Source organism: Apus apus, chromosome 4 (assembly GCF_020740795.1).
Source record: "Apus apus isolate bApuApu2 chromosome 4, bApuApu2.pri.cur, whole genome shotgun sequence".
In the NCBI taxonomy this organism is placed as follows: domain Eukaryota; kingdom Metazoa; phylum Chordata; class Aves; order Apodiformes; family Apodidae; genus Apus; species Apus apus.
The window spans coordinates 14760103-14784014 of NC_067285.1; the positions used below are offsets into that span (position 1 = coordinate 14760103).

The 23912-nt window shown below is 60.8% G+C and overlaps 3 protein-coding genes across 3 annotated transcripts; 2 read left to right on the forward strand and 1 right to left on the reverse strand.

The window, feature by feature from the left end:
• Nucleotides 1–154: 154 nt before the first annotated feature.
• MMS19 (MMS19 homolog, cytosolic iron-sulfur assembly component) lies at nt 155–14902 on the reverse strand. The gene is made up of 31 exons (XM_051618235.1): nt 14709–14902; nt 11481–11529; nt 10654–10754; nt 8991–9076; nt 8504–8578; nt 7884–7953; nt 7577–7705; nt 7304–7365; nt 6975–7061; nt 6594–6668; nt 6234–6311; nt 5780–5918; nt 5230–5384; nt 4986–5064; nt 4619–4744; nt 4234–4315; nt 3781–3878; nt 3314–3448; nt 2956–3111; nt 2669–2768; nt 2410–2512; nt 2222–2296; nt 1972–2098; nt 1788–1888; nt 1658–1714; nt 1363–1549; nt 1168–1250; nt 921–1085; nt 779–838; nt 568–668; nt 155–489 (listed from the first exon to the last, which is right to left on the reverse strand). Exons 1-31 carry the CDS (start codon nt 14803–14805, stop codon nt 462–464), a joined length of 3066 nt encoding a protein of 1021 aa, XP_051474195.1. The 5' UTR covers nt 14806–14902; the 3' UTR covers nt 155–461.
• Nucleotides 14903–15071: 169 nt separating this feature from the next.
• UBTD1 (ubiquitin domain containing 1) lies at nt 15072–20096 on the forward strand. The gene is made up of 3 exons (XM_051619791.1): nt 15072–15283; nt 18835–19062; nt 19292–20096. Exons 1-3 carry the CDS (start codon nt 15217–15219, stop codon nt 19675–19677), a joined length of 681 nt encoding a protein of 226 aa, XP_051475751.1. The 5' UTR covers nt 15072–15216; the 3' UTR covers nt 19678–20096.
• Nucleotides 20097–21291: 1195 nt separating this feature from the next.
• On the forward strand, nt 21292–23875 carry ANKRD2 (ankyrin repeat domain 2). Its single transcript, XM_051617844.1, has 9 exons — nt 21292–21488; nt 21834–21947; nt 22030–22191; nt 22360–22467; nt 22641–22739; nt 22917–23015; nt 23154–23252; nt 23506–23604; nt 23693–23875. Exons 1-9 carry the CDS (start codon nt 21423–21425, stop codon nt 23795–23797), a joined length of 951 nt encoding a protein of 316 aa, XP_051473804.1. The 5' UTR covers nt 21292–21422; the 3' UTR covers nt 23798–23875.
• The last annotated feature ends 37 nt before the right edge of the window (nt 23876–23912 follow it).

A 23912-nucleotide genomic window follows, 5' to 3' on the forward strand; every position in this document is an offset into this window, starting at 1 on the left:
GGGAGCCTGGCTCTTTTCCTGGGTGGGGGGTGCAGGAGAGGGACCCCTGTGGAAAGAGGAGTAAGGGGCTTGCAACCAGCAGCACTTTTAGCTGCTCAGCTTACGGAAGGGCACTGGGGTCGCAGCCTGTGCTGCACAGAGACCCCTTGCAGCATTACCAAAACAGATAAATTTATTCCTCTGGCACGTGGGTTGCACACACCGTACGTGTACACACAGGCCTGCCCGCTCCACCACACGTCATGAGTCTCTCTGTCACTGTCCCTGGCTGCAGCAGAGGCTGGGCAAGCCACAAGCAGCACAGCTCCTTCCCTCCAGTTGCTGGCCAGCCCCCACACTCCAGCCTTGGTACTCAGGGCAGTACTGGGCTCCGAGGGTCCATGGCATCGGTTGGATGGCTTGGCGGGTAAGCGGGGGCCCAGACAGTTTGCTGGTCAGCACAGGGAGGGGACATGGGGTGCTCACCTGCCCGGGCTCCCCAGCAGGAACCTGTGGGGACAGAGATGGTGCCATCAGCCACGTCTCAAACATGCCAGCACTACAGCAGCTCCAGCCATATGCACTCACCATTCTCCCCGTGCTGCCACTGCCTCCTTCCGCACCAGCCTCTTCTTGTCATCCAAAGGCTTGGCCAGCGCCCGGATAACTCGGCCCTTGTATGGTAGCAGCTGCAGGAGAGACAGGGCTTGTACTGAGAGCCGGGTGCTGGCTGCACCCACAGGGGAAGTTTGGAATCCCTTTGCAGGAGCAGGCAACAGACCACTACAGGAGCACTTACCACTACTGTGGGCAGGCTGGTAAGCGCATGGGCACAGCGCAGGGCGGCAATGCGGACAGCCTGGAACAGAGAGAAGTGAGGGCAGAAGGGGGGGCAGGGGTAGAGGGGAGGGTCACAGGGAGGGAGGAGGGGGCATACTCACCATGGTGGGGCTGGAGGCGAGGCTGAGGAACTTGGTGACCAGTGTGTCAACATGCAGGCTCATGATCTGGGGAGCTTCGAGCAGCAGTGGCTGGAGGCAGCTCAGTGTGGAGAGCTGCACCACACGGTCTGAGCAAGACAAGGCCTCGAGCAGGAGAGGAAGCAGCTGCAGATAGGGAGGACACAGGGAACATGAGTAAATCCCAGCCATGCACGATCCTCGCAGCCCCACTAAGGCTAGTTCTCACCGTGGGCAGCTCTGTCACCAGCACAGGCTTTGGGAGATGGTTGAGCACATGGGACAGGCCCTTCAGGTAATTGGCCTTGATATCTGTGGAGAGCAGAGATGGTTACAGGAAGTCAGGGGAAGGAGGGGACACTGGCTCAGGTCCCCTGGGTAAGGGCTGACAGGAGACCAGACTGGGCTGGAGGTGGTCACTCACCGGGGCCAGCCCTGTGGAAGCCCTGCACCAGCTTGGGGACGTTGTCGGTGAAGAAGCGCTGGCGGAACATGATGCGCACGTCGGCGTGGCAGCCCTTGTGCAGCACGTCTGGGGACTCGGCCATCAGCAGGGAGAAGCCATCGGCTGCAGTGGGGCCCAGCTCCACATCACCCAGCAGGCCTATCAGCTGCAGGGGAGAGAGCCCTGAGGTGGGGCGTCCTGCTGCGGGGTCCCAGCTAGCTGCAGGGGGAGCAGGCAGGTGCCTCAGGCATCACCCAGCCCCACCACCACCTACCTTGTCTGTCAGGTGGGAGCTCAGGGGGTGGTAACGCAGGACCAGGGCTTTGGTCACCTGTGGGGCAGAGCACAGTCAGTACAGGGCCAGCCCCCCCAGTTCTTCCCCCTGCACCCAGGGCAGACCTTACCCAGAGCAGCAGGGTGAGTGCCTGCGTTCGGCGGGGCCCCTCTGCAAGGCTGGGCTCCAGTCTGTTCACTGCAAGTTGCAGGATCTCATCCAGCTGCTGCCCTGGGAACACAGAGGGGACAGGCTGAGCCACACTCCTGCCAGCAGTGGGCAGGGACCCATTGTAGCCTGCCCAGCCCTCTTACCTGCTGGCTGCTTGTTCACCAGCCCTGCAAAGCACTTTGCAGCTGTGCTGGCTGTGAAGGGGCAATTGCAGGAGCAGCTCAGTGCCAGCAGCTCCTGGAGCAGCCGTTCCTGCTGAGGAATTGCCACCTGGAAGAAACATGTAGCATGTCCAAAGCTGCTCTCTTCTTCTGCCCATGGAGCTTGCTGTGGACCCAAGCAGGAGGGTGCTCAGTCAGGGTTCCTTCTCCACCCTGCTCCCCACCAACTTACATTGCGGGGCAAAGAGCAGACAAAAGCCATGAGGAGGATAACCAGGCGTCTCTGTGCCTCCAAGCACTCCCCATCCTGCAGGGGAAGAACAGCACCCATGTCACCACAGTCCTTGCTGCCAGCTTGTGCCAGCATCTTCATTCCCTGCACCCCTGTTCTGGCACCCCAGCCCCAAACACCTAACACACCTCAAAGGGCTGGAAGGAGCAGGGAAAACTGTTCTGGGGCAGGAAGGAGACCTCTCCATCCAGGAAGAGGGGTACCACCTGAGACACACTCTGGGCAGCCAGCCTAGGAGAAAGGAGACATTGAACTGTGCTGCTCTGGGAAGGTCACAAGGTCTGTCCCAGGAGATGCAGGGTCTCCCTGCACAGACAGCAGTGGTGGGACGCAGCCAGCCCCCTCCTCACAACAGAGTGCCCTGCATCCTGCCCCAGCATCACTCACTCAGGGGTCAGATGGGTGGTGGCAGCACTGATGACCGGGACCATGGCAGCCAGCACCTCCTCCTCCAGAAGCGCCTTGCCCAGCAGCGGGTTGGTGCTCTCTGCAGGCAGCAGAAGGAAGGAGACACGCTGGAGCCCGCTGCCCCGAGGGAGGAGGCAAGCACAGCTCCTGACCCACACGGGCCGGGAGAGCTCCTCGCCTCCGGCAGGGTCAGCAATACACGCGGTTGCCAGAAGGCGGCAGCAGCAGCGCTGGCTGCGGGATCCTTTGCCCTCTCCCGCACCCACCTTGCACGGCAGCCTGCACGACCATGGCCAGCAGGCAGGGCACCACGGTCTGGTGGTAGTACCAGCAGCCCTCCGCGTCCTGCTGGCACTGCAGGGCCACGCGGTGCAGGCTCTGGCACACTGAGACCATCTCTTGAGCGGCCCCAGCCTCTCCCCCTGCAGGGCACAGTCACTGTCACATCAAACAGCCACAGCTGATCCGCACCAGGAACCCCGAGCAACGCAGCCCTCCCAGCTCAGCCCTCCCAGCTCACCCTCCAGCGGTTCACACCCCAGCTCCTCCCACCACTGCCATCCCCACTCTCTTCCAGACATCACTGGTAATGTAACGGAGCTGCCTTCTGTGGGTCTGTGTTACCTTTCTGCACCTTCCGGAGATGCTGCAGCAGGACGGGGACTGTCTCCCTCACGATGCTGGTGTGGGTGGACACGGCTGCCAGGGCCCGCAGGCAGCGCTGCCGCAGGGAGCAATGGTCACGGCAGCTCTCCTCCTCTGAAGAGGAAACACACTTTAGAGGGCTGCTGGGGTGACCCCAGGCCTCCCTGCCCCAGGGCATTCAGGGACCAGACTCTGCCAGCATGGATGGGGTGAAGCAGCATGGCACAACTAGCTGGTGTTTCTTCCCGCAAAGGCTGGTCGCCAGCACCAGGCACAGCTTTCTGTGTGCCACCACCACAGTGCCTGGTGCTAGGAACCCCCCAAGGAGAGACACCGACCTATGCTGTATGACACAGGCTCCACTGCCAGGTAGGAGCCAAATGGGAATGGGGCAGGCTTCAACCCAAACCAAACATCATTCCCTTTTCCAAGGCTGCCAGCCCTACCTGACTGCAGCTTCTCTTCAAGCCTGCGTACCATGCGTCCAGAGAAAACCTTGGGGTAGGTGGGGGCCAGAGATCCAGCTGCTTCCATCGCTGCTTCACTGCCAGGGGGAAAGAGAGAGGGAGGGCTGTTGTGAGCACTGTAAACCCAGGGTTGCTTGTACACCAGCTGCACAGACCTGCGCCAGAAGGTCCCTCCAGAAATTTCTCAGCAATCTGCCTTTTTCACCCCATGGTAAGGCAGAACAGAGCCCCCTACCTTGACAGGCCTAGACTTTCTAATTTCCAGCCCATACATCACCTGGTTTACCCCTTTGCTCTTGCACCCACATGGGTATTTTAGTTTAGGCAGTTCCTGTGCCTTCTCCCAGCCTACAGCTCCTCTCTCTGCAGAGCTAGGCTTTGTTCCTCTCCCCAGAGTGTGGGTGACTGCAGTGGCCCCCACCCACCCCTCACCTGCTTTGAGAATCCTCCTCACACAGAGTGAGACGGATGAGGTGATCCACAACAAGCTCGAGGTCGGAGGGAGACAGGAAGTCTGGAATAAGAGCCATAGAGGAACTGTGCTCATGGAAAAAGATGCCAGTGCCCTGGCCAGCATCCTACCCCCCCATCCATGCTAGCAGCAACACAGCAGCATGCCAATGACAGAGGTACAAGGTGCCCAGCACAAACAGGCAAGAGAGAGACTTGAGTGTCCTTGGAGCCCATGGCCTGGGTAGAAAATGCTGCCAGTACTTCTATGCAGCAGGCAAGGATGTGCCAGCAGCCACATGGCACTGTGTCTCCCAGAACAGGGTGAGGCCTCCCTCTGAGTCCCCAAGGACAAAAAGGCACCAACCTTGCAGGGAGCCCAGGACAGTCAGTGCTCTGATGCCAACCAGCTGCAGCTGCACGCTCGGATCTGTCAGTGCCGAGAACACCACAGAGCAAACTGGGGCTTGGAGTGACAGCAGAGTGCTCTCATCTGGAAAGAGAGGCACAGTCACTGTTTGCACCTGGCTGTCACCACACAGCCACCACCATGGCACCTGACAGACCCTTTCTGGGACCCTGCCAGCTGACACCATGCAGGGTCCCTGGAACATGGTGGAAGTTGCACAAACAGGTCAGTGAGCTTTCCCTCTCTGTCAGCACATGGGAAGGAGAGGTCAGAGCCAGCAGCCCACTGAGATATGGGTGCCTCCAAAGGGACCAGCCAACTTCACCTTCTTCCACATGTCCCCACTTCTGCTGCAACTCCAGGAAGCCTAGGAGCATTTCCAGGATTGTCCTCCTCTGGCTGCTCTGCAGGGGCAGAAACATGTAACCCAGATCAACATCACTGCTGGGACACAGCTGTGCCTCAGCCTGTGCCCAGGGAGTCCCCAGCACAGCCAGGGAAGGATACCCACTTTGACATCCTGCTCCCACTGAGCCACTTGTGGCTGCTGGGCCCAGGGTGCCCCTCACCTGAGGGTGCTTGTTGTACTGCTCCAGCAGCAGGGGCAGGACGCTGCGGGTGACGCGGTGGTAGGCGCGCAGGGAGGCACCTGCAGCCGCCTGCAGAAGTTTGGCACTTGGCCACACCAGCTTCATGTCGGGCTCGCACAGGTGGTGCCTGCAATCTGAGATAGGCTGGGCGTCAGCCGAGGGGCCCAGCCCCCCTGCCTCGCGGGTGAGGACACAGCTGGGATCTGGGCCGGGACGTGCTGCTGGGGCGCAGCTCTGAGCTGCAGCATGGCCTTCCTGGCAGAGCTGCTTCCCTCGGCCCTGAGCACACAGCACAGCCTCAGACATCCCAATCCCAGCAGAAAGGGAAGCAACTCAATCCAAGAGGCATTTCCTATTGTGCCCCTTCTCCTCCCTTCCTGCAGCAAACTACCTTGAGAAGCCAACAGTGGCTGTGAGGGCTAGAAAGAGAAGAAAGAGGCTTCAAAGAGAAAAGGAGGGCAGATCTCTAGCTAGGAGGATACTTGCAGGCCTGGCTGCTTGGGGCAGGGTAGGTTTCTCTGCTAGCTACCTTGCAGGATGCTGCTGAGGAAGGAATCCAGCAGATCCTCAGTGTCAGAGCTGAGCACGGAGCGGGAGAGGCAGGCAGAGAGGGCGTGCAGTGTGGCCAGGCACTCCGCCTCCACCTTCTCGCTGGCTGTCTGGAACACCTGCAGGAGAGGCCGTAGGATGAGCTAGAGCTCTGTGCTGACTGCAACCACAGGCTTCATGTTCCCAACACAGGCTGCAGGGCTCCAGATCCCGCCCCTCTTCCCACGTGCTCCGAACAGGCAGCATGGCACATCCCAGCCCCTGGAACATGCTGATAGAGCTGGCCTGTCTCCTGCCTTTTCAGCTGGGGCTGTCCAAGGCCACAGGTGAGAGCTGCTGGGAGATACGGGGCCCACTTGCTCTGTCTGTGAACTCTTGCTCAGCAGGAGCCTAAACTGTGGAGGAGCATTTGTTAACGGCCCTGAAGTACCCACCTCCCTGTGCAGGGATGACCAGAGGCTGGGGAGGAATTCCTGCAGTTCCTTCTGCCCATAGATGGCACAGCAGGCAGTCTGCAAGAGGGAGCCAGGAGAAAGCCTCAGAAAGAAGCCAGTACCACGAGGACACAGAGCAGGGACACTGTCCACCCTGGCAGGCTCATGCTGAACTGCACAAACCACTCAAGGGAGAGCAAGAGGAAAAAGTGATGCAGGGCCCTGCATCTAGGACCCTGGCAATTGTGGCTCTGCAAGGGAGAGTCTCTGGCTTGCAGGGAGGACTTAGAGGTGGTCAGTGGCTGCTGATGCTGCCACAGCCCAGCTGTGGGTTGAGGGGAGTAGGGTATCTCTCCTTACCAGAGTCTGCAGGGAGTCAAGCTTGGCACTTTGCAGGTCTGAGTCCATCTTCTCAATAAGCAGAGGGAGCAGAAACTGCAGAGAGAGGCACTTGGACTCAGCTCACCCTTCACACCACCTTACCCATGGTCCTGCAGGGCTGCAAGCTCAGCCTCTGCCTGGTGAGCAGAGGTGAAGGGATACTGCAACAGGCAGCCTATTCCCAGGGTGTCAGCACCCTCCCTGGGCCCAGCCCCAGGAAGAGAGAGGGCTGCCCTACTAGAGGCTCCTTTCCCAGTTGTTTCCATCCCACAGAGCCACAGCAGGAGCTGCAGCACTATGAAATGCAGCCTGTGCTCAGGGAACAACAGGGTTCTCAAGAACCTCCCAGGAGCTCCCCACCTCAGCAAATTGGGGTGTGGAGGCCAGTACAGCCCGGAGACTCAGGATCAGGTCTTCTCTCTGGATGCCATGAGGGTCATTAGGGGGCTGGAAAGGAAGCAGAGAGCAAGTTGTCCACCAATCTGAAAAACTCCCAATTCAGCCATCACCTTCAGCACCATCACCTCACTGCAGCCATCCTGGCACTGGCCTGTCAGCCTGGGGACCACAGCTCAACACTGCCCACCCATGACTCTTGCACACCCTCTCCTCCCATTCCTTAGAGGGGACACAACTCCCTGAGAAAACACCAGAAGGAACAGGTTGTGGCATACTGCAGACTCACTCACTGGAGTAAAATCAATGGGGAAGTAGCAGGACGTAACTTCAAACAGCTCCTCCACAAAGGGACCTGCCAGGAGAGGAGAAAGGGAGTGAGCAGAGACGCAGGGCACAAGAGGCACAGCAGCTATGCCCAGCGCCCATGACAGGCTGGCTCTGCATCTACTAAAGCATGTCAGGGACCACCCCAGCCCTGGTCAAACCAAAGAATAATCCCTCCAACAGCCCAAAGAAAAGCAACATGTCTCCCAATCAGCTCTGCACAGCAGGCAGCGGCTCACCCAGGGCGTAGTTCTTGGTAATGAGATCACGCACAATCTGGAAGGCCACCAACAGATTCCGGGGATCCTTCTCCCCATCCATCACCTGGATGAAGCCGAAGGTGAAGTCGGCACCCAGGCCCTTCAGCTCTGCAGAAAGAAGGAGCGTGAGCAGGCACAGGACACCAGATCTCACCAACATGGCATGAAATCAGCCCCATTTCCCCAGCCCCACAGCCTTTACAGCTCTCCCCAGGCAGAGCCACAGAGCCCTGAGCCATCCTCCCAGCCTGGACAACCCAAGTGGTTCTGGCATCTGCCCCCTCACCTTCCTCCCTGGTGCCCATGAAGTTGGTGATGATGCTGTAGACAGTGTGGCGGTCCAGCTGCGGCAGGGACTGGAGGGAGGAGCAGAGCAATCAAAACATGACTCCGCACGTGGAAGCACTGCTACCCACCACCCAAGGGCAGCACATGCCCTTGAGAAGAGGGCAGGACCCCCAGCAGCTCAGCTGCTGCTCCCTGGCACACAGATCCCATTTGTCACATGCAAAGTGTGCACAGGCCATTGCAATGGCATCTGAACATGACTGTGTCCATCACTGCACGAATGCACCACCACAGTCACACCAGGGCTACACCTGCTGCCCAAGGCCCTGCCAGCACAAACAATCTCAAATTGGAGGAGAAGCTGGGGGCACTTAAACACAGCCTGGAGAACAGAGCAAAGGAAATAATTCCCCCAGGGCTGAGAGAAGGGAAGGCAAGGGCCAAAAAGGATCTTTGGCTGCTGTCTGCCTCTGTCCTGAAGAAGCCCTGCACTGCTGCTGAAGGATGTGCTACACTGCACTGCTACTGAATGGGTGCAAACCTCAGGGCAGACAGGCCACCCCCAGACACCCAGGGAGTGGGGACCTGGGATGGAGGATGGGAAATCGCATTGCTCACCTGCACATGTACCTCCTGGAAGATGGCTTTGAGCACAGATACCGCGAGCCCTGGGGGCAGCGCCTCACACATGCTCTGGGGACAGGAAAAGAAAAACAAGACTAGAAAACCATGATGGCAGCCACATAACAGAGCTTCTGCCTCTGTACAGCAGCCACCTGCAGGACCCTCTCCTACCACAGGGAGAGCTCACCATCACCCTTTCCCAGATAGGACAAGATGCCTGTCATCTGTGCTGCTCCCTGGGGCAGCCAGGGAATCCTTTCCCTAACACTAGCATGGGACAGGAAGTCAAGGCAGTCTCCTCTTTCCTGCCCCTCTGCAAGGGGCCGTGCAGGAGAACAAGAGACAGAGCAATGCCACCAGGCAGGAGCTGGCAGTCCAGCCGGGCCCTACTCAGCACTCCTGTACCCACCCAGGTGTTGCAGCTCCCCAGCACCACTCTGGAGCACATCCTGGCACTATGGGCTAAGGCACACGAGCTCACCAGTGCTCGGAGTCCCTGGAGCACCGAAGGGATCACAAGGTGATGATCTTGCAGCCGGTTCTCATAGAACAGGATCAGATGCAGCACTGCCAGAAACAGACACCAATCTGCGTTAGTCCCAGGAAACGCAGCTGCTGGGCACCAGCCACAGCTCCACCAAAACCAGCTGCTGGATTAAGATGGAGCACATTTTGCACTGGTGAATGGGATGAACTGCCAGTGTTGGGTGCACCCACCTGGCTCCAACACACCTCATGTGAGCAACCAAGGTCTGACAGCAGCAGGGCAGCACCCACTTCTGGCTACCGCAGAGGTGCTGGAGCTACCTGGAGGCATTTGCCCCGGCCTGTCCAGACACGTGGGTGCAGACACCAGCAGTGAAGTAGCCTGCTCAGCAGAGGCTGGAGGATCTTGAGGGGTGAGGCTTGGGGCTGGAGCAGCAGCTCCCGCTTCCCTGTGCCCGGCTCCACAACACGTTCCCAACCCCTGAGTCACAGCCACGGGCGCCTGCACGCCCCGGCCCTGGGGAGTGGCAGCAGGAAGCAGACTGGAAGAGCCGGCTAGCAGCATCCTGCGCCCACAGCTGCTGCAGAAACTCACCCCCCCAGGAGGCAGCCTGACGCAGTGCTTGAGAAATGAACTGCGTGAGGAGGGGCACGAAGGGAGACAGGACTGGCTGGGGTGTCACAGCAGCCACCCACATCTGCTGAGGAGCTGGCTCTGCCCACCCTCCTCCAGAGCTTGTGGTGACTTGGCTCTAGCCCAAGCCGCTCCGCTGCCTTGACCTTGCCAGGCATCCCCACGGAACCTCCCCACCTCCAGCAGCCCCTCCATACACCCCAGTCCCCATGGCAGTCATCACACCTGACTTCAGCTACACTAGTAGCTTGTCCACATGTATTCTCTCTGCACAACTGCTCTCAGCCCTGCCCAGCACCAGCCTGAGACTTACAGAGAGCCACATGCCAAGGCTAAGCACCTTTTAATTCCATCCATCCCTACCATCACCTCTTTTACTAGCTGCCTGCCCGCTGCCTTGCCAGTCTGATGACACAGGTTCAACTACCCATCAGCAAGGCCCCAGGTCACAGCCTGGCAGCACTTACTGGTTTCTTCCACTGCCAGGCAGATGCTATAGGGCATTTAACACAGCCAAACCTTCTCTATGCCACCACAAACAGGGCATCTTCCCTTCCCACCCCAGTCTTGCACTCCATTCCCATCCTTACACTGCTCTCCCTTCCTCTCCAGGGTTCCCCACTCGGGCAGGCCACAGGGCTGTGGTGTGACTCGTTTTGTGCAGGATGGTTTTCCTGCGCTGAATCACCACCCAAGGATTCCGACATGCAGATGTGTTCCCAAGGTGTCCCACGTGGCGCTGAGCACACCTGGGTGTGCAACACCCACACACTGCCAGGGGCACCAGCTGCAGCCCAGGGCTTTGGCATGTTCAGGGAGTGACCCGAATTGTGTGGTGAGGTTGGCAAAAAGGCTGCAGCATGAGGCCCTGTGCCCTCCTTGGACTGACTCTCACAAGAGACATGTACAAAGCTGTCAAGGAACTCAAGCAATCCCTTTGCCAACTGCAGGACAGGCACTCCAGCAGCACAGGCTCTGCCCCCAACCTGCCAGCAACCACTCAAGGGCCCTGAGCAACACTTACCTTCCTTCTCCTGTAGCAGGGAGTAACATTGAAGCAGGACTTGTGACAGCAGCTGGATGCCTCGCCCTCGAATCCGAGGATCTGTGTTCTCCAGGCAAGACCTGGCCCAAGTGGAGAGAAAGCCCAAGAGGCCTGCTATGAGCAGGGACACCAGAGCAGGAAGCACATCCTAGGCAGACATGCGATAAAAACATCCTGCCTGACTTGCTGACAGGGTGGGAGCAGACTCCTTTTCTCCTGGCTGTGCTGCATCATGCACCCGGCCCCAGAGCCACAAAGTTGTAAATCCAAGTTCTCAAGCTGGACCTGAGAAATTGCTCTTGCACCATGTTCTGCACCTGAAACTCAGGCTCCCGAGATCATGAGGGCCAAAAAAGGGCAAAGCCTCTTACAGTGAGGAAATCCAGCTTGGGATAAAGGATCCTCCTCGAGTCTCAGGCCCTGACAGCTCAGAGAGAGAAGCAAAAGCTGAGTGCCAGCCAACTCATGATATGGTGATGTGTGGCTGTATGCTCAGGCAGGTCCTGCTGGGGACAGTCCCAGAATTGCCCTGTGGCTCACTGCCTGCCACAACACCTCTCCTCAGTCCTGGGGGAGCATCAAGTCCTGCTTCAGCCCCACTCTTACCCAAACAGCTCCCAAGTCGTGGGAGGGCAAAGCACCATTCAGGGCACGTGCTGTGAGCAGGCCTGTGTGCTGCCTGTGAGCACTGCAGCTGGCTCATCCAGGATGGGCACACACACTTTTCCCTCTCACTGTCCCTCCTCATGGGAACCTCCCCTGCAAGGCCCCTGCCTGCTGTATAACATGTGTAAGGCTTCTCTTACCCCAGAGCTTCCACCAGCTGCAGCACAGTCCAGCTTCCATCTTTCAACCCTAGATAAAGAAGGTAAAGCAAGTGAACCAAAGGGACTCCCAGACCATCAGTCAGGCACGACAATGGGGACAGATGCCAGGAAGGGCCCCAGCACCACAGCAGGAAAGGCTGGCCAGGTGCCAGCACCTCACTAAGCACCAAAGAAGCCACGTCCAGTCAGCTGCTGGAGTTGCCTCCAGCCTTGCCTCCAAACACCTCTGGGACTGAGAGCGGCCTTGACTGGACCAGAGACGAGCAGGCAGCAAGGCATGGATTTGCCTGTGCTTTGCCTCCACCCTCTTGGCACAGTCTGGCTGCATCCATGACCAACCCATGGCTCCCAAGAGAAGCAGCCTTGCTGTGCTCCACTTTGCTGAGATGCCAAAATACACTTCTCTAATTTAAGCAAGCCATGAGGAGAGAGAGGGCAGGTCCCCAGCTGCTTTCCAGCGGAGTACTGGCCAAGCAAACAGCCCAGACACTAGTGACCAGTCAGCTGCCCACACCTTGGCTCCATCAGCTCCACACTGAGCAAGACCTGCACAAACTCCCTCCAAGATGGAGGGCAGGGAGAAAGGCAGCTTTGTGGTCAGAGGAAGACAAAGCACTGGGACTCCTGGAGTTTATTTCCAGCTCTGACTCAGACACCCCACCAGGTTGCCTCACTCACCTCCTGCCTCAATATTCTTGCAACTCAACTGGGGGAAGAGTCACTCCTTGGGAGGCTTTGGTAAGGACCTGCCATATCCTACAAGAGCCCTGGCAGAAGAACAGGTTCTCCAGGTGATACCATTCTGAGGGGAACTGAAGGTCCCATAGGCTGGCCAGACCCTTCCCACAGGGAAGTATGCTACCTCCCTGGAGCCAGGGTAAGGGATATAACTAGGAGACTTCCTGGTCTGATATGGCCCTCAGACTATTATCCTCTTTTGATCTTTCAGGCAGGTAGTGATGAGGTGGAGAAAAGAGGTTTGAGAGTAATAAAGTGTTTTCAGAACGGAAAGCAGCACCTACACAAAGCTGCTCGTTTCCTAGACAGGAAAGAGCTGAAGTGTAATGACCAAACCATGAGTGGCTATCGATGTTCCCCATGGTTAGGAGCCCCTTTGCTCAGCTACAGTGACAGACCTGTTCCCTGGGGCTGTGACCAGCTTTGCCTGGTTTGGAGTGACCACACCAGCTCTGACAGCCCAACCTGCGGGCACTGCTGCCTCCTGCTCACAGGCAGAGCTGCACACACCACAGCTGAAGTGCAAGCACAGCTATAATTGGACCTGCCTCATCAGCAGTGCAGGCACGGTGGTGAGCCCGTCAAATTTCTCATTGCACATCTGGCAGCAGAACCTCCCCAAGGTTAATGACACACCTTGAATCCCAGCACTCCCTTTACCAGGAGGGGCTGCCTTCCTATTCCAGTGCTCCTGTGACCCAGAGGCTGAACAGAAGAAAGCCACTTACCCTTTGCTGTGGTATTACTTGGAATTAATCTGTTCCCTTTCCTAACACATCTGTGGCCCTTCCATGCAGCACCCTAGTCACTAATCACTTCTGCAGGCTTTCCATGCTTGTTTCTCCCACACTATCAAAACACGAGCACAGTGTCATGGGGAGCACGTGATGAAGTTCTGTAACAGCAATATTGTTCTCTCCCCATCTTTTCATATAAATGAGTTCAGGCTCCTTCTGCCACCCACTGACCCATGCAGCCCAACCTGCCTGTAGCAGTACTGAGGCCTCTCCTCCACTTGCCAAGTTACACTCAATTTAGTACTCAGCAACACACGGGAGAAGCTCGACGCATTTATTCCAACAATTGCACAATGGCCACAAGGTTAGGAAAAAACCTCCCCTTTTGCTCAGGGAGATGTGATGCAATTTAATACTTTCTGATGTGTGATTCTATAGGAGGTCAGAGGGGTTGAAGGACACTCGCTGGCTCCCTGGCTTGCCAAGGCAGGTTTGTCACCAGTGCCATACGGCTGGCGAGAGCTGGGGGGGCAGGGGCATCTCTTCTCTTTGTACATCTCCAAAGAGCCAAAGCTTTCTCCAAGCATTTCTGTAACATGACCATATCTCCAACGCCCCCCACCCCTCATCTATCCCAAATATGTAGGATGCTTTCTGCAACTCTTTTGCAACATCTCGAATATCACATAATTTAGTGAATTCCTCCAAATTCCCATGACGTTTTCTTAACCCTGTGTTGCACAGACCACGGGGTTACCATTCCATTTTGCCAGCTCATCTTATCACCAAGACACCGTGGATCAGCTCACAATCCATCCGTCTTGGGAAAGGTCTACATAAGCCATTTGCCTGTGCAATGTAACCTGCACAGTCTTCCTCTGCTCTCTTGACTTCTTTTTGAAATGCACTGAAGCCACTGCTTGGAAACACAAACGTGCTGCCTTATTCTCAGAAAGCCACATTCCTGAAGCTGCAAATTCCCTATGTAACCCAGTTGCCGCTCCGAGCAGAAAGACAAATCATCCAAGAAACCAAATGTCTCAAGCACTGCCAGGCGAGGAGAAGAAACCACAGAGAGGGCAGCCACAGCCTAGGCCCCAGAAGCAAGGGCCACCAAAGCCAGCCAACCTGTCACCTCCCACAGGCAAGGCCAGGAGCTCCCTTCCCACTGGCACCTTCTCTGCCACCCGGCCATGGCCGCCCCCCAGTCAGTCACAGCCTGCACCACCCACAGCTGCTCCCACTGCACCCCAGATCTTCAGCGCCAGGAGCCTCGTGCTCCCGATGGCCCACACATCCCATGCCATATCCCCCACCCCACCCCAAAGCCCCACTCCCTGCTCCAGGCCAGAGTCTGCCGGCACCACCAGCAGACCCAACCCCTCCAGCCCCCCCGTGCTCTACACCAGCCGCCTCAAACCCCGCATTACCCCACAACCCCGCCCGCACCCCAGTCCCCAAGAGCGCTGCATTTACCCACACCCGCCGCTGCCTGCCCCGAGCCCCTCCCCTCAGAGCCCCTCCCCCTGGCGCTGCCCCACATCTCCCCACAGCCCCTCCTCCCGGTGCCGGCTGCGGCCCTGCCCACCTCCCCGCGACCCGCTGCACGCTCCGTCCCAGGCCCCGCACCCTGCCGTGCCCAGCCCCCTCCCCACAGCCAGCCCCGCACTCGGGCCCGCCCCGCGCTCACCTCAGAGCTCACCCCGCGCCCGCCCCGCCCCGCCCGCGCTACCTGCCGCCAGCTCCGCAGCGCGGCCCTCCTGCTGCCCGGACACGAAGTCCCGGACGGCGGCGGCGACCGCTCCCGCTCCCGCCCCGGCCGCCGCCATGACCCCGCGCGCCCCGCGCCTGCCGCCGTGCGCGTGCGCCGTGCCCTCGCGCCCCGGGCGGCGGCAGCGCGCGCAGGCGCGTGGCGGGCGGGCCCCCTCCTCCCCGCGGCGGCGGGAACGGCGGGGCCGGCGGGGGGCGGGGCCGGCCGCCGTACGGCGGGGCGGAGGGGACAGAAAAGCCGCTGCGGCAGCGGGCGCGCGCGCACGTGGGCGGTGCCGGTGGCGGCGCCGGTGCGGCCGGTCACATGCGCACCTGGGGGGGGCGGGGCGTGGCGCGGGTGTCTCCGGCGGCGGGGCGGCCCCGGCCCTCAGAGCCGGGCGGTGCGGCTGCACGGCGCCGGGCCCCGCGGGCGGGAGCAGCGCGGAGCCGTCCCGGCCCCATGCCGAGCGCCGCCGCCGCTGAGCCCCGCCATGGGCAGCTGCGTGGGGCGGCAGCGCCGGGAGCGGCCCGCCGCCGGGAACCCCCGCAAGCGAGCAGGTGAGCGGGACCGTCCCACCAGAGCACCCTCGGGATCGCGGGGCACCGGCGGGGGTCCCGTGCACCCCCGGGGGCGGTGCGCGGATGGAGCGCAGGCACCGGAGAGGCAGAGCGCGGGGGTGCGGGAGAAGGGGGGGCTGTCCCGTGCCCTGCGTGGTCCACGGGCACCGGGGGTTCTGCCCGGTGCTCGCCCCAGGGACGGGCAGGCACCGCGGAGTCTGTCCCGACGTCCCGGGGGTTTGAAGGGTCAGGTTGCGCGGCGGGTCCCGCCCGGCCCCCGGTGCTGGCTGCGGGGCATGTCCCGAGAGGGTTCGAGTTGTTTCGGTTTGGGGTCGGCAGAGTGCCCTGGCTGGGTGCCTGCCCCGGGTCAGTGCTGCCTGGACAGAGATGGGCACAACAGCGTCCCCGCTCCCTCGGGGCTTCGGGAGGTGCCAGGACCCCGGTCGCGGCTCCCCGGAGTTACCCGGTGCCGCAAGGCGCCTCCCCGGGAAGCCGCCTCAGAGGGTCCCGGAGGCCACGGGGATGGGCAGGGCTGCCCGGCGGCGGAGGGGACGTGGGCCGGCGGGGTGAATCACTCCTGCCTTCCCCTCGCCCGTCTCCTCGGTGCAATCGCGGCCGGTAATTACCGTGTTTATGGCAAAGCGGTGGTGGGCGGCGGGAGAGGAGGAGCAGGAAGCCTGTGCCCGGGGACAGGTCGCCCCGGCCCTAGCCCGCAGCTGGGATGCAGGCGGGCGGCAGAGAGGTTTTCCCGTGGGATGGTGCCTGCCGTGCTGCCGGGTCCGCCTGTGCCTGCTGCCTGTGAGGAGCCGTGCCCACCGTGTGCCACCTGCTCCAAGGGCTCTTGCAGTCTTGGGCTGGGTGATGTCCCCCCTGGAACTGCAGCGCCCCAGCCCTCTGTCCCACAGAGGAGCAGGTGCCTTCCTAGGGGTGCCAGTGATTCCAGGGTTCTGCAGCTGATGGTAAGCTCAGCTCAGCAGGACTCTGGGGCCGTTGCCTCACACCCTGGGGCTTTGGCAGAGGGATCAGAGCTGGACTTCTGGATCTGTGTGCTCCCTTCCCGTGCCAGGCAACCGTGAGCTGCAGAGTCCTCAGACTCATCACCACTATTTGCTCCCCACTGAGCTCTCCTGGGATGGGTTGCAGTCCCCTCCCAGTGGTCCTGTGTCATCCACTTGCTTGCAGGATGTCCATTTTCAGGGCTGTCCCCGGTGCGGTGGTGAGGCTGTAGGTGTCCTGACCTGCAGTGAGGGAGGACAGCCCCAGGCTGGCAAGTCCCAACACAGGAGGACCTGCGGGGGAGGGGTGCTTAGCCTGCCTGCCTCAGCTGCCCCCGGGGCTGTGCCAGGTAGCCCACCTGCCAGGCTGGCTCCTGCTGGCACTCTCTGCAACCCCCTGCAGAGAAGCCCTGGTGGGACTCCCCACAGCATGTGATAGGATCATCCCCAGGGTGTCCAGCCCACCACAGCAGGAGGAGCAGGGGATGCCAGTGGCACACAGCATCCTGGCCCTGTCTGGACCAGGAGGGATCTGCTGGCACTGCTGGAAGGGATGTTGCATGCCATCTGGCTGGCATCTCCTCTGGCTTCCAGGACCTGCTGGCTGGGTTGCTCGAGGCTCCAGGCAGGGAGTGAGCCCTGGGACAAGGGAGCCTCCAGAGCTCAGCCTCCTGCCTGGGGTCCCAAAATCGTGCAGAGCAGGGGGCTGAGCCACAGTCAGGGTGCTGCAGGCACAGGCCAGTGGGCAGGCTGCTGGCCAGATCCTGTTGGCTCGAGTCCGGGCACAGAGAGCAGCCAGACCAGTCCGGTGGTGCTGCTGCAGAGAGTTGCACAAGGGGCCAGGAATAGAGCAGCAGGAGGTGATTAGAGGCTGCAGGGCCCAACTGGGTGGCAGCAATAAATAGACAAGGCTTAAGCCCCTACCTACCTGGGCAAGGCTGTTGGGCACCTCTGCCTGCACAGAGCAGCCGCAATCTGTCCTCAACTCACGGCCGTGGCCAGGCCCTGTGGCTTTGATCCTGCTGCCTCTCCTGGGCCACCCTCTTCCCTTTGCCATGAGTGGAGCTGGGGGAATTGTGCCGGCTGGGAGTCCCAATGTGCATAATGGTCCCTGCTGCAAGGATATATGTCCCAGTCTGGTGGATGCAGCAGTGTGGAGACATGATCCTGGCCGTGTCCTTCAGGCTGGCTGTGGGCACTGCTCTGCCACCCTCCCAGGGCAGGTGCTGCCTCTGACCTTGCTCTGTCCTGCGGTGCTGCAAATCCATCCGGCCCGGCACCATGACTGCTGAATCGGCAGCGCTGGCTGCAGCTGGCTGCCCTCACTCCTCTGGGGATGCGGGCAGAATGCTGCCCATCAGGGATGCTCAGCATCCAGTGTGGGGGGAGCTGAGCTCTTATTCCCCATGGGGACCTCTGGGATGGGTGCCACATGTTGTGTCCGATGCTGGGCAAGTGGGTGCTGTGCTGGCTCCAGTGGTCTTGGACAGGATGAGACAGGGCTAGTACAAAAAAAAGGTCTGGTAGTGCCTTGTGTCATTGCACACTTGCCCAGGCAAAGCTGTCTGGGCAAGGTGGCTCAACCCACAGCTGGCAGTGGTGGCTGTCCCCAGTGGCTGGGATTGTGGCATCTCCTTGCCTGGCCGGTTGCTGTGCAGGCACAGGTGTCCTTCCTGCCCTGCTGGGGCTCCTCATCCCCTGTGTCCTGTCCCACAGGAAGGGTGCTGGCTGGCCACCCCAGGGAGAGGGTTGGCAGGAAAGAGCTGTTGTCACTCATTGTCCCCAGCTCAGCTGGGAGTGACAACAGCTTCTTCCTGCCCTACACTTCCTGCCCAGCAGTGGGGCCAATGGGATGAGGCTGTTCCCACGGGGGCTGCAGCCTGGTGTGGGACTGGCATGGGGGTGGCCCAGACCCCTGGACAGTGCTGGCTGCTGGGGTTCTCCGGGGACATATTTGGGAGCTGTTTCGTGGAGAGCCAGCTCAGTTTGGCCCGTTGTCCGGGCTGCTCTGGGCTGGCAGCCCCCCCACCCCAGCAATGCCCTCTGCCCCTCTTGATGCCCTGGATACTGTGTTCCTGCTGTTTTGCCTGCAGCTGATCCCTGCCATCCTGGGGTGGGCAGAGAGGATGGTGAAGTCCTGCCCACTCCCCCAGCAGGGCTGCAGCTCAGCCCCCGTAATCCCTTTCCCACTCCGACTCCTCAGCTTATTTCCTGGCTAATTCCCCAAGCTATAAATACTGCTCTGCCTCAGAGGGCCCCGTGGCCACCCTGTAGGGCAGGAGCTGGTTTCCCCTAGCATGAAGGCAAGAGCTCTTTTACCTCCTGGGGTCAAAGGACGTCACTTGGTGTGGGGGGCAGCTGCTGTGGGGCCAGTGGGACCTTGGGCAGGTCTAGCTTTAGCAGAGCTCATCTTAGTTGTATTGGGAACTGCCTTGTGCTGGGCAGGGCAGTCCTTGGAACCAAGGGGTCCCCAGGAACCTGTGGGGTTGGGAAGGTGGGGTTATCAGGACCTGAGGGGGACTCCACCCCTTGGCTGAACATCCCCCCCTTCCCCAGGCCGCAATGAGCCTCTGAAGAAGGAGCGTCCCAAGTGGAAGAGTGACTATCCCATGACAGATGGGCAGCTGCGCAGCAAGCGGGATGAGTTTTGGGACACAGCACCCGCCTTTGAGGGGCGCAAGGAGATCTGGGATGCCCTGAAGGCAGCTGCCTACGCCGTGGAGGCCAATGACCACAGCCTGGCCCAAGCCATCCTTGATGGAGCCAGCATCACCCTGCCCCATGGTGAGGGACGGCACCGGGAGTGCAGATGGGGTGGGTGCTGAGTGCCCCATATCTGGGGATGTGGGGGTCCCAGGTTGGAGAGGAGAAGGGTTCCCAGCTGCCATCCACATAGCTCAGCCCAACCAAGGAGGGCAGGGCAGGCTTTGCCTCACTGCCTGGGGTGGCCCTGTCCCCGTTTGGGTGGTCCATAGGGGTGCCCACCCACAGCATCTCACCCTGCCATTCCCAGGGTCCCTGACGGAGTGCTACGATGAGCTGGGCAACCGGTACCAGCTGCCTGTCTACTGCCTGGCACCTCCTGTCAACCTGATCCTGGAGCGGAGCGAAGAGGAGGCAGCAGAGCTGGCCGAGCCCCTGCCCAACAGCCGCCGGGAGTTCGGCCTCAAGGTGCGGCTCTCCACCGGCAAGGACCTGCGGCTCAGCGCCAGCATGGGCGACACCATTGGGCAGCTGAAGAAGCAGCTGCAGGCGCAGGAGGGCATTGACCTGGCCTGGCAGCGTTGGTTCTTCTCGGGCAAGCTGCTCACTGACCGCATGCGGCTGCAGGAGACCAAGATCCAGAAGGATTTTGTTGTGCAAGTGATTGTCAACCAGCCCCTGCCGCCCAGGAACTGAACCACCCCCACACTGGCTGTGGGGAGAGGAGGGCTGGGGGGGAGGCAGCGGCACCTCTGGGGATGCCCTGCGCCACGTCACAGCCCTGCTGGAGCTGGGGCAGCCCCTCTTCCCCCCGGGGCTGCCCCCCCTCCGGGTGATGCCCCAGGAAGGTCTGCAGGGGGCAGTGCTGCCATGATAGCCCCGCTCGACTGAGGACACGGGTTGAGTGCTGGATTTGCGGCAGGAGGTTTGAGACCAAAGTCTCTGGGGTGGTCAGCATGGCCAGGGCCCCACTGCCGAGCTCTGCCGGCAGGGAGAGACCATGACCTACTGGGCTCTGGCTTTCCCTGGCCAGGAGGCCCTGGGGTGCTGGGCTGGGTGGAGAAGTCTCCCCCCTGTACATAGTCTGTATTTATCAATAAAGTCTTTTAATCCTTCCTGGGGCAGGTTTGGGGGGCTGTCATCTGCAGCCACAGCAGGTGCCTCTGCCTGTTCTACGTCTGCTCCCATGTTACAGTGGGCATGGGGTGGCTGAGAAAACCTGAGTGCCCTAGAATTGCTCCCCCAGTGCCATCTCAACTCTGTCCCTCCAGCCCTGCCTCTTTGCCTGCCTGAACCCTTCAACAGCTCTGCTGGCATTGTCCCATTGCTATTCTGGCTGCTTGCTGGTGTGGGGCCACTATGTCCCTGTCCCAGTGCTTCCCTTTAGAGTCTGTACCTTCCCTGGGGGCCAGACAAGATAGTCTATGGAGCAGGACAATTTGCAGACTACCTTTGTGGCCCCCATTGCCTGTCCTGGTGAATAGGGTGCCTTCTGTGGCACTCATGGAACAGGGCGCTCAAAGCTGGCCATGAAGGTGACAGTGACATGTCCTCATCTGTCCTTCCCCCAGATTCTGTGCTGGGAGCCCAGTGCATTAACTGTCCCAGCACAGGGCAGCACTGTCCTCATCTTACAAAGGGGGAGAGCAAAGCCCAGGGGGGCTGCACAATGTCCCTGCTGCCAGGAATAGCTACTGACTTTGGCCACTGACCCCATGTGGGGCTGGTCCTGCTGCCAGGCTGCCTGTGCGTGGTAGGGGAGGCCAGGCAGCTACTGGGACCCTGGCAGGGCTGCTTGAGACGCTCTACACCTGAGATCATCCTCCAAAGCAGTGTGGAGAGGCCACAGCTCCTTGCATCACGTGCTTCATGCTGCTGCCTGAGAGGTCTGAGGGAGCCCATTGCCTCCCTTTGGGGTGGGCAGCAACACCCCTCCCCAGGTACCAGGGAGCCTTGAGTAGTGTCTGTGGATGCTGCAGCCTCTGGTTGCATGGGGATGGGGTTTTAGGAGCCATGGGGAGCATCCTGGCTGCCCAGGGGTGGGAAGCACAGGATCCACTGCACCAGGCTGGATCACATCCCCTTTCTGCTGACCTGGCTGCTGTGGGCTGTGCGCACACCAGCTCCCCACTCCCAACCTGGGGGTCCCAGGCAGCATGGAGGGTGGAACGGTGGGTCTCTTTAAGAGGGTGTGGGGCCAAGGAGGTGAGCCAGGGCCACCAGAAAGCAGGAGGGTGAGCTCATGGCAAAGCTGCCCCAATCATGTGGAGCAGCCACAGCTGTTGGTGCCCTTGGGCTGCAGGACGGAGGGGCCGGCGGCATAAAGCCCCACGGCCAGCGGAGCCACCGGCAGCACCGGGAGTCAGGACTGGGAGCTCCCTGCCTGTGGTGGTGAGGAGGAGAGGCCACATCCTGCGCGGGGCTGTGAACCACAGGCAGACATGGAGCTGGATGTCCAAAAGGCCAAGGAGCTCATTGAGCAGAAGCTGGCGGAGGAAGAAGAGAAGGTGGGCCCGTAGGGCAGGGGGTTGTGGCAGGACCTGCTGTGTGCTGTGCTCACCCTTAGTGTCCGGGTGCAAGGCAGCTGGCACTGACCCTGCCGTCCTGGGGATGGGGCAAGGTGGCCACGGGCTCTCAGGGGCATCAGGTTGCCAACTCAGGAGCTCTTGCTGAGCAGCAGGCAAGTGCCCAGCTTGCTGAGTGGGGCAAGCAGGCAAGGGCAAGCCTGAGGGCTGCCAGGCATCCCAGGGACCTTAGGGTGAGCTGTGAACTGTGCCCAGAGTCACCTTCACCAGGGGGCTGGGGATGGAGGTGGTGGGGCTGAGACCATGCAGCCTGCTGTGCCGGTGCAGCTTCTCAAAGGGGATGGTGTGCGGGAGCCACTGGCCGTGGAGCGGATGAGCACACCCGAGCTGGAGGAGGAGAAACGCTGCGGCCCCAGGAACCGGGGCCTCGAGGCTGTTAAGGTGAGACGATGTGAGGTGTGGGGTGAGCTGGGGGATGGGTGAGCACAGAAAAGGCGAATGGGGTGCTACGTGTATCCCCCAGGGCCAGGAGCGGGTGCGGAAGAGCTCGGTGGACCTGCGGCGGGAGATCATCGATGTGGGGAGCATCCAGCACCTCATCGAGCTCCGCAAGCAGCGCCGGCAGCGCCGCGAGGAGCGGGCAGCAACCCCCGAGCCACCCCCCCCGCCAGAGCCCCTGGAGATCGTATGTCCGGGGAGTCCCGGGATGTGGGAGGGGGGGCGGCTGTAGACCCCGCAGACCAGCCCTGCCAGCTGGGGACCTGCCTGGGGAAGCAGGGCAGGGGGACTCCCCATGTTGTTCCCTCTCCCGCACCCCTGCAATGCCTCAGCCCTGAGCCCATCTCACTGTCAGGAGGGTCCCGTGGAGCCAGAGACCTTTCTGAGAGCTGCTGTCCAGGGAAAGATGCATGTCATTGAGAAGTTTCTGGCAGAAGGTGGCAACCCCAACACAAGTGACGAGGTAGCGCCTCCCACAGCCGCTGGCTGTCCCCTGCCTGTGCCCTGCCTGTGCCCTGCCTGTGCCCTGCCATGCCTGCTGGCAGGGGCTGGGATCCCTGGGATGCGGCTTGGGGTACAGCTGGGGTGGCATGGGGGAATGGATCCAGCCACCAATGTGGTGACTCATCCTCTCAGTTCCACCGCACAGCCCTTCACCGCTCGTCGCTGGAGGGACACATGGACATCCTACAGAAGCTTCTGGACAGTGGGGCCACTGTTGACTTCAGGGACCGGGTGAGGTCACGGAGCAGCTGCAGGGTCAGGATCTCTGCAGTGGGCCAGTACTGTCCCACTGCTGAGGTGGTCACGGGCAGGGCTCTGTCAGCTCAGCCCAAGCCTGGGGACCAGCTGGGGCAGGGAACAGACACGGGGTGGTGGTGACCCTTGTCAATGACGTGGCTCTGCACCCAGCTGGACTGCACTGCTGTGCATTGGGCCTGCCGGGGTGGGCACCTGGATGCCGTCAAGCTGCTGCAGGACCGTGGGGCAGACCTCAACGTGAAGGACAAGGTGTGTCGGGCAGAGCCCTGGGGGCATGAGGCTGTGCTGATGGCATGGACATACCCTGGAGGGCCAGGGTTGGCCCTGTGTTAAGCTAGCAGTGGTAGGTGCTGATGTCCTCTAGTGTCCATCTCCTTCCCCCTCAAGCTGCTCAGCACCCCCCTCCATGTGGCCACCAGGACTGGGCACCTTGACATTGTGGAGTACCTCATCCACTGTGGGGTGGACATCAACTCCCCAGACAGGGTGAGTGCTGCAGCTGCACAGCCAGCGCTTGGGGGGCAACACTGATCCCCCCTCCCTTGGGTGATCTCTCCAGAGGCTCCCAGCATCTGAACTGGGGTGCTGGCATCTGCAGCCAGAGCTGGGGCTGGTACTGTCCCCCTTGTGCCCATGGGGAGGTGGGTGTGTGGGGAGCTGGGAAGCAGTGCTGGGGACAGGTAGGGGGTGCCTCTCCCTGGAGCTGCACCGTGATCCCCAGCCAGGCTGTCTCTCACAGGAAGGTGACACGGCACTGCATGATGCCACACGGCTCAGCCGCTACAAGATCATCAAATTGCTGATCCTGCACGGAGCTGACATGATGGCCAAGAACCAGGTCAGTGGCAGGGACAGCACTGGGGCCATTTGCTGCCCCACCATGTCATGCTACCCCAGCCCCAGCCTCTCTCTGCTTGGTCCTGCAGGCTGGCAAGACCCCAACGGATCTAGTGCAGCAGTGGCAGGTGGACACGCGCCAGGCACTAGAGACCAAGGAGCAGCCACAGGTGGAGATGGAGGTCCCCGCATGACAGCTCTGGGCAGAGACCCAGGACCAAGCTCAGTTCCAAGGAGCAGGATCCAGCCGAGACTTGTCCATGTCAATAAAAGCCAGCAATGAGCAGTGTTTGGCTCCAGGGGGCTGTG

Coding starts and splice junctions, on each gene's coding strand:
- MMS19 (XM_051618235.1), bottom strand. CDS start 14,805: ATGGCGGCGGCCGGGGCGGGAGCGGGAGCGGTCGCCGCCGCCGTCCGG. Junction 1,889..1,971: donor GGTGAACAAGCAGCCAGCAG/GTAAGAGGGCTG, acceptor CTGTGTTCCCAG/GGCAGCAGCTGGATGAGATC. Junction 1,086..1,167: donor TGGTGACAGAGCTGCCCACG/GTGAGAACTAGC, acceptor CCCTATCTGCAG/CTGCTTCCTCTCCTGCTCGA.
- UBTD1 (XM_051619791.1), top strand. CDS start 15,217: ATGGGCAGCTGCGTGGGGCGGCAGCGCCGGGAGCGGCCCGCCGCCGGG. Junction 15,284..18,834: donor GAACCCCCGCAAGCGAGCAG/GTGAGCGGGACC, acceptor CCCCTTCCCCAG/GCCGCAATGAGCCTCTGAAG. Junction 19,063..19,291: donor CAGCATCACCCTGCCCCATG/GTGAGGGACGGC, acceptor TGCCATTCCCAG/GGTCCCTGACGGAGTGCTAC.
- ANKRD2 (XM_051617844.1), top strand. CDS start 21,423: ATGGAGCTGGATGTCCAAAAGGCCAAGGAGCTCATTGAGCAGAAGCTG. Junction 21,948..22,029: donor GGGGCCTCGAGGCTGTTAAG/GTGAGACGATGT, acceptor TGTATCCCCCAG/GGCCAGGAGCGGGTGCGGAA. Junction 23,253..23,505: donor ACATCAACTCCCCAGACAGG/GTGAGTGCTGCA, acceptor TGTCTCTCACAG/GAAGGTGACACGGCACTGCA.